General features: G+C 52.0%; 8 protein-coding genes across 8 annotated transcripts; 4 read left to right on the top strand and 4 right to left on the bottom strand.

The window, feature by feature from the left end:
* Positions 1 to 14: 14 nt before the first annotated feature.
* P168DRAFT_261706 (transcription factor domain-containing protein) lies at positions 15 to 2,010 on the bottom strand (the record flags this gene model as incomplete). The annotated part of the gene is made up of 5 exons (XM_024834708.1): positions 1,974 to 2,010; positions 1,600 to 1,915; positions 657 to 1,547; positions 256 to 602; positions 15 to 190 (listed from the first exon to the last, which is right to left on the bottom strand). The coding sequence occupies exons 2-5, from the start codon at positions 1,623 to 1,625 to the stop codon at positions 15 to 17; spliced, it is 1,440 nt and encodes a 479-aa protein (XP_024696361.1). The 5' UTR covers positions 1,626 to 1,915; positions 1,974 to 2,010.
* A 624-nt stretch (positions 2,011 to 2,634) lies between these two features.
* Positions 2,635 to 3,836, bottom strand: P168DRAFT_323001 (fumarylacetoacetate hydrolase family protein; the record flags this gene model as incomplete). Its single annotated transcript, XM_024840625.1, has 5 exons — positions 2,635 to 2,741; positions 2,802 to 3,171; positions 3,227 to 3,363; positions 3,428 to 3,657; positions 3,793 to 3,836. 5 exons carry the CDS (start codon positions 3,834 to 3,836, stop codon positions 2,635 to 2,637), a joined length of 888 nt encoding a protein of 295 aa, XP_024696362.1.
* Positions 3,837 to 4,020: 184 nt separating this feature from the next.
* P168DRAFT_294033 (MFS general substrate transporter) lies at positions 4,021 to 5,740 on the top strand (the record flags this gene model as incomplete). Its single annotated transcript, XM_024837933.1, has 5 exons — positions 4,021 to 4,206; positions 4,265 to 4,405; positions 4,455 to 4,711; positions 4,768 to 5,474; positions 5,529 to 5,740. The coding sequence occupies 5 exons, from the start codon at positions 4,021 to 4,023 to the stop codon at positions 5,738 to 5,740; spliced, it is 1,503 nt and encodes a 500-aa protein (XP_024696363.1).
* Positions 5,741 to 5,887: 147 nt separating this feature from the next.
* P168DRAFT_323002 (aegerolysin family protein) lies at positions 5,888 to 6,703 on the bottom strand. The gene is made up of 2 exons (XM_024840626.1): positions 6,502 to 6,703; positions 5,888 to 6,426 (listed from the first exon to the last, which is right to left on the bottom strand). The coding sequence occupies exons 1-2, from the start codon at positions 6,591 to 6,593 to the stop codon at positions 6,099 to 6,101; spliced, it is 420 nt and encodes a 139-aa protein (XP_024696364.1). The 5' UTR covers positions 6,594 to 6,703; the 3' UTR covers positions 5,888 to 6,098.
* Positions 6,704 to 7,559: 856 nt separating this feature from the next.
* P168DRAFT_313917 (uncharacterized protein) lies at positions 7,560 to 8,230 on the top strand (the record flags this gene model as incomplete). The annotated part of the gene is made up of 3 exons (XM_024839716.1): positions 7,560 to 7,564; positions 7,639 to 7,980; positions 8,053 to 8,230. The coding sequence occupies 3 exons, from the start codon at positions 7,560 to 7,562 to the stop codon at positions 8,228 to 8,230; spliced, it is 525 nt and encodes a 174-aa protein (XP_024696365.1).
* Positions 8,231 to 8,382: 152 nt separating this feature from the next.
* P168DRAFT_323003 (putative aldehyde dehydrogenase family protein) lies at positions 8,383 to 10,294 on the bottom strand (the record flags this gene model as incomplete). Its single annotated transcript, XM_024840627.1, has 3 exons — positions 8,383 to 9,490; positions 9,554 to 9,872; positions 10,276 to 10,294. The coding sequence occupies 3 exons, from the start codon at positions 10,292 to 10,294 to the stop codon at positions 8,419 to 8,421; spliced, it is 1,410 nt and encodes a 469-aa protein (XP_024696366.1). The 3' UTR covers positions 8,383 to 8,418.
* Positions 10,295 to 11,284: 990 nt separating this feature from the next.
* P168DRAFT_308035 (t-SNARE) lies at positions 11,285 to 12,504 on the top strand. Its single transcript, XM_024839161.1, has 4 exons — positions 11,285 to 11,472; positions 11,522 to 11,988; positions 12,052 to 12,331; positions 12,396 to 12,504. Exons 1-4 carry the CDS (start codon positions 11,421 to 11,423, stop codon positions 12,458 to 12,460), a joined length of 864 nt encoding a protein of 287 aa, XP_024696367.1. The 5' UTR covers positions 11,285 to 11,420; the 3' UTR covers positions 12,461 to 12,504.
* A 253-nt stretch (positions 12,505 to 12,757) lies between these two features.
* On the top strand, positions 12,758 to 15,357 carry P168DRAFT_228536 (phosphoribosylaminoimidazolesuccinocarboxamide synthase; the record flags this gene model as incomplete). Its single annotated transcript, XM_024833138.1, has 5 exons — positions 12,758 to 13,772; positions 13,807 to 13,898; positions 14,183 to 14,344; positions 14,426 to 14,801; positions 14,981 to 15,357. 5 exons carry the CDS (start codon positions 12,758 to 12,760, stop codon positions 15,355 to 15,357), a joined length of 2,022 nt encoding a protein of 673 aa, XP_024696368.1.
* Between the last annotated feature and the right edge of the window lie 16 nt (positions 15,358 to 15,373).

Raw genomic sequence — 15,373 nt, forward strand, 5'->3', positions numbered from 1 at the left:
AGCCTGAATATCATTTACATCACAGACATAGTCAAGTCCTCCACGAGCGAGTCACACAGTATTGACACATCTACTCTACCAGGCTGCCTCGTAAACGGACTGAACGCCTTTCGGACGTGAGAAATCAGACCGATCAGCCGCCGGGAGTCTAGTTTGGCCCAGCTCCACGCCCGGAGTTCCTGCAGGGAGTCTATAATGGCATTAGCATCTTGTTGCTCGATCGAGTCTGTATGCAGAAGTATATTTTGGGCCTACCTTGGAGCACCCGAGCAATCGGCCACCAGGGCGTGAAGCTATTGAGCGAAACGCTCAACCCCTCAAGCGCACTGCTTTCGGGCATACTCTGTAGATCTGCACCTGAATTCTTGAGACCAGACATCTCCAACATCATTAGCCCGCAGTAGGCATGCCAAATGGCACAACTGATGATGGGGTCTGAGACAGCGAAGTAGTCGGACGGCCAGTAGTTGAAAACGTTGGCGATATCTTCTGCATATCCTAGGCTATCGCGCCAGCCTCCGAGGGAAACTAGAGAGTTGCTCGTATTCTCGGGAGGCTTTGTAGTTAGTTGGCCAACAGGCTCGTTTAAGATGAGGCGGGCGCTGGGTTCATCTTGTTAGTATGCTCAGAACTCTGGTGTGGAAAGGGTCGCCTACGTGTTCAACATGATGATCGTCTCTAGCCGGAGTCGATGCGTGTGGGATTCTTCGGTCGGCGATTTGGCGGGCGCAAAGAATGAACCTGGGAAGATGACATCTAGAGCGGTGAAAATCTCTTCTAAACTCGAAATATACTGGATATCTTCAGCATTGACCCTCGTGTTCAGCCGCTGATGGCATTCCGACACAGCTCTCAGCAACGAGACCGCGAATAGGTGCGTATTGAAGCCGTCACCCGTGTCTTGAACCTGCGGGCCCTGGACAGAAGTCCACGACCTGACTGGATCCATCTCGGGAATCTTGTTGCGTGTAGCGTCAACCACCCCAGCCGTGAAATCGGGGATTGTGGAGGAGACCAGCGCTGTGCCTATCAGCCGAGGGTCGATGCTGAACGGCGTCACCGTGGTGACGTTGATGGTGCAATCGAGCCTCCAGATGGTCCACCAGACGAACCGACGCTCTTCCTTCTCCGCTGCTGTGAGATTATCAGGGCCGTTGGCACAGTCCACCTGGTGTAGTTGGGCCATCAGCGCCAAGCGCATCGCATTGCCAACCAATACCCAAGCCTGACGGCTGGGTGTGGACGTATACTCGTACAATGCTAGAAGACAGGCTGTCTTCACGGCGTCTAGCGTCACGGGCCGACTCCCTTCCTTATCTACATTTTCCCGAGACTTTTGATGAGCTAGCCGAGAGAACTGCTCCCAAGGGGCAGTTGCATGGCCAAAGAGAAGATTGGATTTGTCGGGGGGTAGGAAACGACATGCAATGGCAAACATGGCGACAAGAAGATCATCGGGGACGTGACTGTTTAAGAGATTATGATACAAGGCCGGTCTCCGAAACATCGGGAAGATTGGCTGTATATGGTCAAAGTATAGGGACAAACTATAGGCCGAGTCAGTAATGGCGGGGAGACAGGCGGGACGAAATAACAAACAGCGTATGTTTAGTAGCGAATGACATGCTATTGGGGTCATATTCTCCGTACGTGGAACTGGGCTTGTTCCCAAGAATATGGGGGTCTATTTCTCGCTCTGGTGACACGATCACACAAGGGCTCTTTCCTGACGATATACTATCGGAGACACGGTTGATCAACGGAGAGGGGGGTCCATTCAGGCCAGCAGAAGAGATGAGGGCGAGATTTTCATCTGTTTCTGGTACGCAAAGTTGGTTCGGGTCTGTATCCTCCAATGGGCTATTCAAGACGTGTTGTTGATTGGAAAGACTTCTAACATGCTTCTCCAACTCGTCTATATTCGCCTGTTAGTGTTCAGTAGCAAGACATCATACATTTAAGTGGTCACACACTAATCCTGTCCAAAAATGCTTGTGTCCTTGACGGAACGGCACCCTTGGCCGGGCCCGGTCGTTTGCGACGCCGGCCGTATTGGCAAACAAGCCCGTTGGTTATGCACCGAGAGCAACTGGGCTGTACTCTGTCACCTGTGACCAATCAGATAAATACTCGATAACATGACAATTCTTGTCTAACATTTTCTCTTCATCCTATAAGCCAATCAGTACATGCATCACGGTGGATATTGCAGCTCTTAGAAAACTGCCTACCGTCTACAGTTGTAGCAAACCTGCCACTTGGAGGGATCGATCGATCCAGCTTGGTGAAGACTGACATCTTCACGAAACGCAGCTGACTGAAGATAATTTATTGATTGATCGTGGGGAGACATTGCTGAAAATGACTCATGTGTAGAAGATGTGGGGTAGAAGAAGCTGGGGAACCCCAGATTCCCCAGAAAGGCCCACGGCAGCCACGTGAGCGGCCTAGACTGGGAAACATCTCGGTCTTCTCCTGAACAGTCTCCACTTCACTCCACTACGGATAAAGCAATAGCCTAGACACATCTGTATGAGGTTTCGTTCTAGAAGACTAAGACAGCGCTTCGTTGATGGCTTCTTTGCCTATTCTATCATCTAAATCGTCGACGTTACTGACATCAGTTGGAATACCCTACTCGAACTTCACCCCGTTCCTCAATGTGCCAATGTCCGTCACCTTGACTTCCATACGAGTTCCTGGCTTCAAGAACTGGGGAGGCTTCAGGCCGTTGCCGACACCTGCATATGATCAGCGATCGCGAATTGGAGAAACATCGATAATGGAATTGAAGAACATACCTCCCGGAGTGCCGGTCATAATCACACTGCCCTTTTGCAAAGTCGTGCCCGTGGACAGGTAGGATACGAGTGCCGCACAGCCAAATATCAGGTCGGAAACCTCGATGTTCTGTCGCTGCTCTCCGTCGATAAAAGTCTGCAACTGGAGTCGTGCGGGATCCCCAATGATGTCTGCCCGCACGAGACAGGGGCCCATTGGAGCGTAGGTGTCGAAGCCTTTGGAGAATCCCCACTGGGGGACAGGCCCGGCAATGGCGCGATCGATCTGGAGCTTCCGCGACGAGACATCGTTCCCTACGGTATATGCGGCGATGTAGTTTAACGCGTCTTCCTCGCTGACGTTTTTGGCATCCTTGCCGATGACGATGCACTGTCGAGTATTAGAGCGATTTTTCGTGACGCGTGCTTTCAATCCTATCACTCACCAGCTCGCCTTCATAGTCTGCTTGCTCATCCTGGGCGAGTTTGGGGATCAACACGTCGCTGCCATGGTCTGCTACCGTGGTGTTTGGCTTGAAGAAGATAGACGGCGTCGGCGGTGGCGACCGGCCAGTTTCACGAACTATAAAGCACTCAGTATACCTGTCGCCGTAGCGCAGGGTGGAAGGATAGGAGAATTCACTGACTGTGCGTGAGATAATTCAACCCGACACAGCGTAGGATGGGAACATCATCCTTCGTTAACGGCCCAAGGAGCTGTTGGACAGTCGCAACCTCATCTGTCACCTTGGATCCAGCATCAAAGATGTCCCCGGAGATAACCTTAGCCTGGAGTTTTGTCTCTGCCGTCGTGTCTCCCAGATCAAAGTCCGGCGATGGCAGTATAGGCTCTCCATGGAGAACACGGCCGTCCGTGCTCACAAATCGGATCAGACGCTCCCAGCAAACCTTGGTGTTGGATGACTCAGACATTTTATTTATTGACGGACGAACGTTATTATTCTTCTATCAGTGAGATCAAGTATTTTCATTTATATTACTCGAGACCTACAAGCGGTTGATCATGTTGTGCCGATGGGCGAGATCGGCCCGCATTTTGAGCGGCTGCGGAGAGAGCGGCGCATCTAGTCTCTCCGATGTCTTTCCCCATGGGGTACTAGTATCGAGATACGATTCACGCGCAATTTATACCTGCGCCTATCATCCTGGTTCCTCGAATGCTTGTTAGGATGATCTAGTTGGTTGATGTGATTCTGCAATTATGGCTGTTCATACTACAATGCATCAAGACGACGAGCACGGGGAGAAATCCCATCATGGTACTGCCCGCAGCGATGGAGACAGTGACCATGTCCAGAATATATCCGCTCTCGAGAAGACCTCGCATGACACTGTAGAGTCTGGTCCGTCGGACATGCCATTGTCAGCGGATCCTAACAACCCTCTTAATTGGCCTCAATGGAAGGCAAGTCTACCAAAGCATCTTCTATGTACAAGGAAACTGAATCTAACTTGAATGACAGAAAGATATCAACCTAGTCATGATCTCGTTCCACGCGATGATGACGAATTTCGTTGGAGCAGGCATCATCCCAGTGTATGCGACCTTTGCCGAGATGTTCGGTGTCTCCATCCAAGATATCAGCTACTTCACCTCCATCCACGTAAGTAATCTCGCCCTTTACCACGATATACCACTGACCGTGACGACAGATCCTGTTCACCGGTCTCGCCCCGTTCCTTCTCCACCCACTTTCTAGCCGCTTTGGTCGGCGTCCTATCTGGCTCGTCTGCACATTTTGCACGGCAGTGTGTAATATCGGATGTGCAAATAGCAACAGCTACGCAGCGATGATCATCTGTCGCATTCTAGGGTCGCTATTTATCAGTGCCCCAATTGCCCTAGGGCCCCCGGTGGTGGTCGAGATGTACCCGGAACATGAAAGGGGGTACAAGTTGGGTATTTGGACGTATGTCCCTTGTTCTCACAAGTGTGGTATGATCTAAGCTAACAGTACTCAATTAGCGTGCTGGTCACTCTCGGCCCGCCTGTAGGACCATTTATCATGGGGTTCGTCGCACAAAGGGTAGGCTGGGAGTGGGTATACTGGACATTCGCGATCGTCAGCGGAGTGCAGTTCGTGCTGTATTTCTTCCTCAGCGATGAGACACGGTACTTGGGCCCAGATTCATCCACCAAGAAAAGCGACGCAGTCCCGTTGCAGAAGACCTCATGGGCGAAGAAGTTCCTAACCTTCCGTCGAATTGACCCAACGCCGTTCGCAGCGTCAGACCTATGGCGTCCGTTCCTCATGGCGCGACACATGCGCATCGTCCTCTCTATCTGCTGCCACACAATGGTCTTTTGTCTTTCCGCAGCGTTGCTGACAGTGGAAATCCCACAGCTATTCAGCGAACGGTTCGGGTTCGACTCTCAGCAAGTCGGACTGCAGTTCCTAGGAATCATCATCGGGACGGTTACAGGGGAGATAGCCAACGCCGTGTTTCACGCACTGCTCAACGCTCGAACCGTCAAAAGTGGACGAGCCCACATGAAGCTGTCCTGGTACATCTCCACCAGCTATATCGGGTTTGCGTGCATGGTAGTCGGGTTGGTGGTGTTCTGCGTCCAGCTGGACCGCACAACCCCGATGCACTATAGCGTCGTTCCAATTGTGGGTATTGGAATTGCGGGTTTTGGCAATCAGGTGGTAGCCAATTTCTTGATCAACTGTACGTTTCCCCTGCTTCATGTTTGAATGGAGTGCTTACTGGTGTATGTGGTAGATGCTATGCAATTCGATCCTGAGCACGCTGCGCTGACGTCGGTTCTGTTGGGCTTCATCCGGCAGACGTGGTGCTTTATCGGACCGTTTTGGTTTCCTCCTATGTTTGAGACGCTGGGGTTGAACGGGTCGGCGGGGCTGTTGGTGGGATTGTTGGTGGTTAGCGTTTTGCCGTTGGTATGGATGCAGTGGAGGTATGGGCGGGATGTTTAGGCGTATGCTACATGATGTGCATTTGGACGGATGGTTGAGAGGAGTATTGAGGTATGCACGGCCAGTATCTCAATATCTTGGAGGTATCTTGCTTTCAGTTCGAGGTGTCTATAGAATAAATTTATTTTTGTCATTTTAGAAATAATCGAGGTATATACCAATGACTGTCATGTAACCAACAAATACTAGTATTAAGAGAGGAAAAGACCTCATAGATACATAAAAACACAAGACAAATCAAGCACTATAAACGTCCCCTCCCCTCCTTTGCCTTTTCTTTTGGCCTCAACACAAACCCAACCAATGAACATCCCACAGCAGAGTAAATCCAATTCAAGCAAGCAATACCATTAGACTCTTACAACTCCCTCACCGAAACAGGCACGACACCCATCGTCCCAAACTCATTATAGTCTCCAATATCAACATCATAATTGGGATCATGGTTGCGCATCATGAACTGGTTAGGCCTGCCGGGCTCCATAAAGGCACTCCAGGCGAGCGTGCAGATGCGGTTGTCGGTCACGTCGTCGACGAGGTCGATGCGGCCTCGCGGACCGGCCGTGGATCCGACGTCGCCGGAGGAGCAGACGTGGCGCTTGCCGCCGTTGTGGCGGATGCTCATGTCGTCGACATCGTCTGTGGTGAGGATGTCGTCTGGGTCGCCGTCTGTGTGGAATTCGCCGCTGTTTTTGTCAGTTGTGCCAATGATGAAGATTGGAAGGGAATGTAATGGATGAGAAGAAGAAAAAGAGGTTTACCTCTCCACGTAGGAATTCTCGATACGAATGTCGTATTTCAAATCATCTTGGATTTGAATGTCGAGGGATTGCTGCGTGTCGGCGGAGGTCATATTGTCTGATGATGATGATATTGATTCTTCAGATTGATTCTTTCAAATGATGTATACTAATAGATAGGATAGTTAAGAAATAATCAAGAATCAAAATGGCTCTATTCGGGGGATGGGAGGTATATACCACTCCAAAACTACAGCCCGAACCCTGAGGTGTCTATGACATATGTCCGTATCATAACCACGGATCGGACCACCATTCCGTCCAACCCAATCTACGCCAGCGTGCCTCCTGATCATAAAGTTGGATAGTATTGGAGATGGTATTTTCCTGCTATTTTTCTGTCCATGGTAGATATAACTGCATTGGGATACTCTCACGTGGGGTGGGGGGTCTAGGCCTGGCGACAGGCAGTATAGGCCGCTGGTCGAGGTCATAGAATATGAGGCTGGATTTCTCAACTCTGGTAGGCTTTCAAGGTTATAGTTGGTGGCTGGAGAGGTCACCAGTGACTGTATTATTCAGAGAATTGATAATGTTAACTATTATTTAATTTCAGAGTCCAGTGGATGGTGGTAAACATATAATTTCCTCATCAGGTTAGTATTGATATAGGAACTCAAAAGACCATACTCCGTACTTCTATATAGATACTATAAACATACCACTCCATTTACTGAAAGAATATGTGAACATGGACTGGATGACTCTGTGTTAATTACCAGTCACTTATAGGTTAGGTACTGGATAATATGAAAACAGAGACAGACCAGTGACTCTCTGTCAAGATGATAGAATCTGCTCATTCACGCAAGCCAGTCCCAACCAAGCCACTGTCAATCACTGTAGAAACATAACAAACCAGTGAAAACAATCACTCGCAATAATAGGTCAACACCACAGGCAGCCAGGCAGCCCAGGCACATAAATTCGCATTTTTCTCTCTTGAAAACCTGCGCACGTGCACACTCTTGCCCTGATCCCAAACCATCACGTGCACTCCAACCAACCATCCATCCATCATGGAGTAAGTCTTTCCCATCTCCAAACAACCCCAACAAAGAAAGATAGATAGATAGATAGATACTAACCATCCCAAAGAGACAACAACAAGGCCAACACTCACCGTTATCACGTCCGCGACTGGGACTCGCGCGACTGGAAGAAGGCCTGGAAACAGCTCCTCAAGGACGTTCCCAACATCATCAAAGCCGCGAACATCCCCGTCTGCGGTCCCAAGAACGAAGGATTCACCGGCCCCATCGCCACCGCCAAAGAGGGTATTTACGTCAATGGCATCGGCGCGGACGCCCAGGACCCGCTGTGCATCCGCCGCGACGCCATGAGTTTCTCCGTCTGCACCGGCGGCAAGCCTTATGATTTGGTTGTGGGCTGTGTTTTGCTGAGAGCTTATCTGCTGGCGCCGGGCGTGGTTGAACTTAGGTTTGTTTATCTTTCTATCCTTCAATCTAGAGAGACGGATATGAATGAAGAGAATGATGCTGATGACGATAGATCCGACGGACGTTGGGATGGCGCGCAGTGGATGCACGTTCGTCAGCTTTACCATCGTATCTGGCCTCATGATCGTGTCTGGTGTCCCTGGGACGGACAGCCGCTTGTCAAGGAGGTGCAGCGTCGTCGCGATGTCATTCCTAAGGCTGAGGCGCTTAGAAACTGCGTTGTGCAGTGATTCTTCGCTGGGCTGATCGACCCATCTATTCGGGGACGACTGACGACTGACGAACACGGCTGGCTTTGCTATTTGACCGGTGGTCTTGATTTTTCACTCTTTGATACAGGTTCAGTATTGACGTGGAGACGATGCGAGAGGAACGGGAGAGCCTGTACTTCATTTGATGTCTATCCTAGATAGTCAATCTAACCATATCGCGCATCGGCCGGCTCATCATCAAACCAAACAGGAGGCACCCCGTAGTTCATCACCGTGCTCTTGACCCTAGTATAGCTCTCGTACGCCTCCACCCCATTCTCCTTCCCAATCCCACTCTGCTTAAATCCACCCCACGGCGACGACGGATCATTCAAATGATGTCCATTAATCCAGACAATCCCCGCCTCAATCTGATCCGCAACGCGATGCGCCTGGGTAAAATCATTCGACCACACCGACGCACCCAACGCAAACTCCGTCCCATTAGCAACACGCACAATCTCCTCCTCCGACTCGCACCTCAGCAGCGCAATGACGGGGCCAAAAACCTCCGCACAAGCGAGGTTCGACTCCGCGTGCGTCTCAATCACAGTCGGCTCGAAGAAGAACCCCTTCCCGTCGCTATTCGTCGTCGGATTGCCCCCGCAGAGAACCCGCCCGCCCTCTTTAACAGCCTGCTCCACGAACGCCGCGCACCGCTCTACAGCCGCCTTCGAGATAACGGAGCCGATCTGCGTCTTATCGTCGGCGGGATCACCCACCCGCAGCGCCCGCACCCGCTTCGCCAGCAGCTCCTTGAACGCATCGTACAGATCCGCGTGCACCAGCAGCCGGCTCCCCGTCACGCACGTCTGCCCGCTGGCGATGAAGCTCGCGAACAGAGCCGCTCGCACGGCCTGATTCACATCCACGCTGGGGAAAAAACAGACGGGGGCTTTGCCGCCCAGCTCGGCTGTGATGGGGATCAGGTTGGCCGACGCGGACGCCGCAATCGCCTTGTACGTGTTAATGCCCCCCGTCACGTCGATGCGGGCTAGATGGGGGCTCTCGCATAGGAACCGGCCTGTCTCGGCCCCGTACCCGCTGACGATTTGGAGTACACCATCGGGTAGGCCGGCTTCTTTGAAGAGCGGACCTAGCTGCAGGACCGACAGCGGCGCCAGCTCTGAGGTTTTGACGATCACGACGTTCCCTGCCGCTAGGGCAGCCCCGATCTTCTTCATGGCGATCAGCATTGGGTGGTTATAGGGAACGATCTGACAAACGACTCCGAGGGGGCTTTCCGCGTTTAAAAGTTAGCAGTCAAAATCATCGATGGAAAATTATCAGGAGAAAACACACAGCCTCGTCAAAGTATTCACAACAGGCCCCTTAAACGGCGTAACCTGACCCTGGTGCACACGCGCCAGAGACGCAAAATACTCCAACCACTCAGGCACGCGCGCCAGCTGAGCGCGCATCTCGCGGATAGGACGTCCAATCTGACGAGTTTCGAGCTCCACGAATTCAGGGATGCGGGCGCGCAGCAGGCGCGCGGCGGTGGAGAGGACGGCGAAGCGGTCCGAGACATCTGCCTTCGACCATGTTCCTGTGTGGAATGTTTGGAGGGAGTCTTGGATGATTTGGTTGACTGTTTCGCGGGGTGTGGAGTCTATGGTTGCTATGGGGGATTCGTTGGCCGGGTTGGTGACTTGGATGCGGTGGGGGGTTGGGGGGTGTAGGACCCGTTGATCCAGTTGGAGGTGTGTGGGAGGTCGGCCATTTTCAAAGATATTGTCAATGTTTGTATACAGATGTTTAATTGAGGATTGAAGTTTGAAAATGAAATGAAGATGAAAATGAAGAAGACTACGAGGGGAGATAAGCCTGTGTTTGGGAGCATTTACCCCGCACGGATAAGGCCAATCTAATCTGTTATCTTGATAGATAGATAAGATGGACGATAAGATAAGTGTATCTATCAGTTCTTGTGTAGTTCACTGTCTGTATTTAATCTATGGCAGATAACCTACATAATGATTGGAGAAGGTCTATACCCAACCCACGACAGATAGTATACCGACTGACGAGCTGAGGCGCCATTGCACTGACTTAACGAGAGATACAGTCAATGCAGAGTCCAGGACAACTATTAACAGGCCGAGTCTACCATGAACGGCATTGACACCTGAACCACGGCATACTCTGGGATGCGGTGACACAAGATACCACTGAGTTATAGTGGCTAAGAGTGAACGGAAAGTGGGGATAAAGATCCGGGCTGCATGATACTGCTCAGAGCCCTTGCTGCTATGGTGCAGGTCCACCCTGGCAGTGCATGGAATGGAGAACTGCGCTTGACGTGCAGGATATGGGCCTATGGTTACCACAGTTAAGCTTCTGATTCTATGTTTATCTGATATTTATCTGATATACCACTAGATACCGTGCCTGGTTTTGCCCCACATTTGTCCAATACACAGCCCCGGTTTCTGTATAGCACACTAGGCTTACAGGATTTCAGTGGATATTTTGAAGCAGATGGTGCTTTTAGTCCGTTGACTGCTCTAATACGAGGTATATCACTATCGGTTAGAATATGAAATATGAGACTAGCCCTCTATACTCCGTGGAGCTGGGTCATATCCAAACGAGCCATTTGCGGGATGTACGTATATTCAAAGTCTACAACACGATAACTGAGGTGACTAATGACGTTGTATTGTAGCAATGACACGTTGAACCATACTATCTATGTATTAAAGACACCAAACAATACATGAGGATGCCTGAGAAGGCGTACCGTTCCCTCCAACGGACCCCAACCGGCCATAAGCAGTGTTGCGACAAGTGGATGCGCTATATAGGTCGATACTAGATCCTAGACTCAGGCTTTCTAGTTTCTATCAAGAGATGCAGTGAGAGTTCAAGGCCCAGTTCTATCTTTAGGTGCGATGATCATTGGGTAATTCCTGTCGAAAGTTGTCAATGCGGCCAATCATCACGGTTCGCCCCATGCCGATCTCACGAGGCTGAGTGGCCGACACAGCCTGATTTTAGGCGTCTGTATTTACGGCTGAGCCCATTACCAGTGATGATGAAATGGAATTAAATATGAAAAACCCATCTGCTGGTCGATTTGTCAAGTGTCCTGGTCAAATAATTCCCATGTTCTGCCGATTCTGGTCCCTTGATAGACCCGTTCACCATTAAATAAACCACCAACACGATGGCCAACTACAGCTATCCCCGCGACCTCGAGCAAGGTCCCAACTCATACGGTATTTCTACTACTATATCCACGTCTCTAGACACTCTCTAATAACCTAGAACTCCAACCCGAACCCACCAACCCAATGACCCTCATCCTCCTCAAACGCCAACAAATCACCGAAGAACTCGGCAGCCTGCGCACAAGACGCGAGATCCACCTCCCCACTGCCCAACAAGCCCTTCTGGACTCCACCGGAATTGCAGAGGACCAGCAAGCCCGAAGCAACCTCGACCGCACCGAATCCGAGATCACCACCTCCCTCCAGCGATGTCGCAGCCTGCTGTCCGAGCTCCGCGACCAAGTGTCAGCCGCCCCCGATGCGCGCGCGCGCACGCAGCTCGATGTAGCCAGCGGCAATGTGCAGACTGAGATCGCGATGTATTACCGCGCTCAGAGCGACTTCAACGTGCGACTGCGTGAGCAGGTACGCAGACAGTACCATGTTGCGCATCCGGCAGCGACCGAGGAGGATGTCGAGTCGGGGGTGCAGAATGTGCTTGGGGGAACGGAGCAGACTTTCAAGGTATCTACTTACAGGACTCTGTGTCAGACTCGTCGGGTTCTAGTAAGGTACTGACGATAGCAGATCCAAGGCATGCGCAGCACCGCCGCGCGAGACGCCCAGGATCGCATCGCAGAGCGATCCGCCGCCCTGCGCAAGATCGAGCGCGACTTTATCGAGCTGAACACACTCTCCCAGGAGGTGGCGCAGCTGGTCCATCTGCAGGACCCCGTGGTGGAGAATATTGAAGAGAAGACGAAGGAGGTCGCGGACGATACGCTCAAGGCCAACGATCACCTGGACAAGGGGATCACCAGCGCGCGAAACGCGCGCAAATGGAAGTGGTGGGCGCTTTTTATCGTCAGTAAGTCTCTCCCCACATCTCGTTGTGTCTTGATTGAGTAGCTGGATTGGTCTAACGGCTTTAGTTCTTATCATTGCCATCATCGTGGCCGCGTGCGTGGGATGGTGCAAGACTACCGACCACTGCTGAGGAAAGATATTATAATTTACTTAATAATGAATGGAATGATCCGTCTCGATTGAATCTAATCTTGAATGATATGTCAAATAATAAAATTGATCTGCTTAGTTATGACATCACTAGGGCATGTCTTGGGTCGTATCCGACACTGCTGCCTGTTTGTTGTCTTCCTCTTTCGTCGATGTAACATAACGCGCTCAACATTCTCCCAACGTCAACCTGAATTGTATCGCTTCAAACATAGACCAGAACAAGATGTGCAAAACCGACGAAGTCCCTCGCGCGTGTCTCCCTCAAAACTGCAGCATGGCACCCTTACAAGCGGGGTACTTCCAATCCCTGCAATTCCCCTCGGAGTCCTCCGTCCTCATCCACGACCAAATCTACGGCGACCACCACATCACAGAGCCCATCCTCGTCGAGCTCCTCCGCTCTCCAACCCTCCAGCGTCTAACAGGAGTCTGGCAAAGTGGCATAACAGCCCTATTCAACCTCGGGCCGCGAGTCTCGCGCTTCGAGCACTCCGTCGGAGCCTTCCTCCTCGTCCGCAAAGTCGGAGCCAGCGTCGCGGAACAAGTCGCCGCGCTTCTCCACGACGTCAGCCACACAGCCCTCAGCCATGTCATGGACTGGGCGCTGTCCAAACCAGACGAAGACAGCTACCACGAGGAGCACAAAGCGCGGTACATCGCCATGACACCCCTACCGGAGATCCTGGCGCGGCACGGCTTCGCGGACCTCAAACCGCTCGAGGAGCATCTCTACCCGCTTGTTGAGAGGCCCGCGCCGCATCTCTGTGCCGATAGGTTGGACTACGCGCTGCGCGACGCCGTCGCCTATGGGAAGATGTCGCTATCGGAGGCGCAGGGTGTCTTTGGTGCCTTCGCTGCCTTTCCGGATGCGGATAGCCCTGCTCGGTTGATGGTGCTGCCTGACGTGTCGCTCGCGCTGCGGTTGGCCAGGGCGTACATGGAATGCGACCGCAACGTGTGGTGCAATCCCTCGCATATCGACATGTACAAACGGACGGGTCAAATCATCCGCGATCTAGTTGAACAGGGGAAGGTCAGTGATAATGACTTGTGGTGTCCGGACGACGAGTTCTGGGCGCTGTTGCGCAGTGCGTCAGATGCGGATGGGATAAAGGAGCTCGAGCGGCTGGAGACGGAGGGCGCCCCCAAGGCGAAGGGCCTGGGTCTGCCTCCGGGGGCGAAGGTGCGGACGATTGATCCGGATGTCTACTTGCCGGGACAGGACAAACCGTGTCCGTTGTCTGTGGTTGATGATGTTTGGGCACGGGAGAGACAGGAATATATCCAGAGTCGCGAAGCTATGCGGACTACGGCCTAATTCAGAGATTCAATATAGCTTACATCGTTTTCTTTCCTATAGACGTTATTTACGAAGTATATTTTATGATATAAGCCTATCTCCAGAATACAGATCAGTCACCACGCTCAAACTTCAGCTCACCATATTATAAATCGCAGATGATATGAACACACTAAAGCTCTGGGATTATCACCTACTAGGACTTAGCTATTCCTCACACCTGGTATCCAGTAATAAGCCGAAGTGGTATTTCCTGCTACTTAGGGCTCGGGTGGATTCCTCAGGCTACCATGGCGTGACGCAGGAGGGGAATGCTGCCTGAGGCACAACTCCCCCGCCATCAAAAAAAGTTGACTCCGAAATGACTTCATCCGTCTTCCTTCTCCCCACCAAACACAGCACTTCACAATGGCAGACCAGGCTTATACAACCACCGACCTCCAGGGCGCATTGCCCCTCGTGGCCCGCGGCAAGGTCCGCGATCTGTACGAGGTCGACGAAAAGACGCTCCTCTTCATCGCAACGGACCGCATCTCCGCCTACGATGTGATCATGGAGAATGTACCTCCTCCTTTCTCTCTTTCCAATTCCTCCCTCCTCTCCTGCCAAAAATCAAAAATACTAACAAGGTGGTAAACGCAGGGCATCCCCAACAAAGGCGTCCTCCTCACGCTGTGCACCAAAACATGGTTCAAGATCCTCACCGACGCCATCCCCGGGCTCCGCACGCACTTCCTAACGCTCGACCTCCCCCCGCAAATCCCCGCGTCGCTGCGCCCCGTCCTCCAGAACCGCAGCATGCAGGTGCGCAAGCTCAAGATCCTGCCCATTGAGGCGATCGTGCGCGGGTACATCACCGGTTCCGCATGGAACGAGTACAAGAAGTCCGGGACTGTCCATGGGATTCCGGTTGCGCCGGGGTTGCAGGAGAGTCAGGCGTTCCCTGATGGGCCGATTTATACGCCTAGCACGAAGGCGGAGCAGGGCGAGCATGATGAGAATATTCATCCTGATCAGGGTATTTCCCCTTTCCCTTTTCCCTTTCTTCCCTTTCTTCCCTTTCTTCCCTTTCTTCCCTTTCTTCCCTTTCTTCCCTTTCTTCCCTTTCTTCCCTTTCTTCCCTTTCTTCCCTTTCATTTGCCTACAATGTAAATGTCACAAAGTATGACTCATACTAACCACACTCATAATAAAAAGCCATCAAAATCCTCGGCGAACCCCACGCCTCCACCGTCGCCGCCCTCGCACTCAAACTCTACAAAGCGGCGCACGAATACGCGCTCACCCGCGGCGTCATCATCGCCGACACGAAATTCGAGTTCGGCCTCGACGAAGCCACCAATGAGGTCGTGCTGGCCGACGAGGTCCTCACGCCTGACTCGTCGCGCTTCTGGCCGAAGGATTCGTACGCCGTCGGGCGCGGGCAGCAGAGCTTCGATAAGCAGTTTTTGCGCGATTGGTTGGTGAGGGAGGGGTTGAAGGGGAAGGAGGGTGTCAGGATGAGTGAGGAGATTGCGTTGAGGACGAGTGAGAAGTATAAGGAGGCTTGGGAGAGGATTACGGGGGGTGTTTGATCACTCTTCCTTTTTT

This window comes from Aspergillus campestris, assembly GCF_002847485.1.
Source record: "Aspergillus campestris IBT 28561 chromosome Unknown P168scaffold_1, whole genome shotgun sequence".
NCBI classification, from domain to species: domain Eukaryota; kingdom Fungi; phylum Ascomycota; class Eurotiomycetes; order Eurotiales; family Aspergillaceae; genus Aspergillus; species Aspergillus campestris.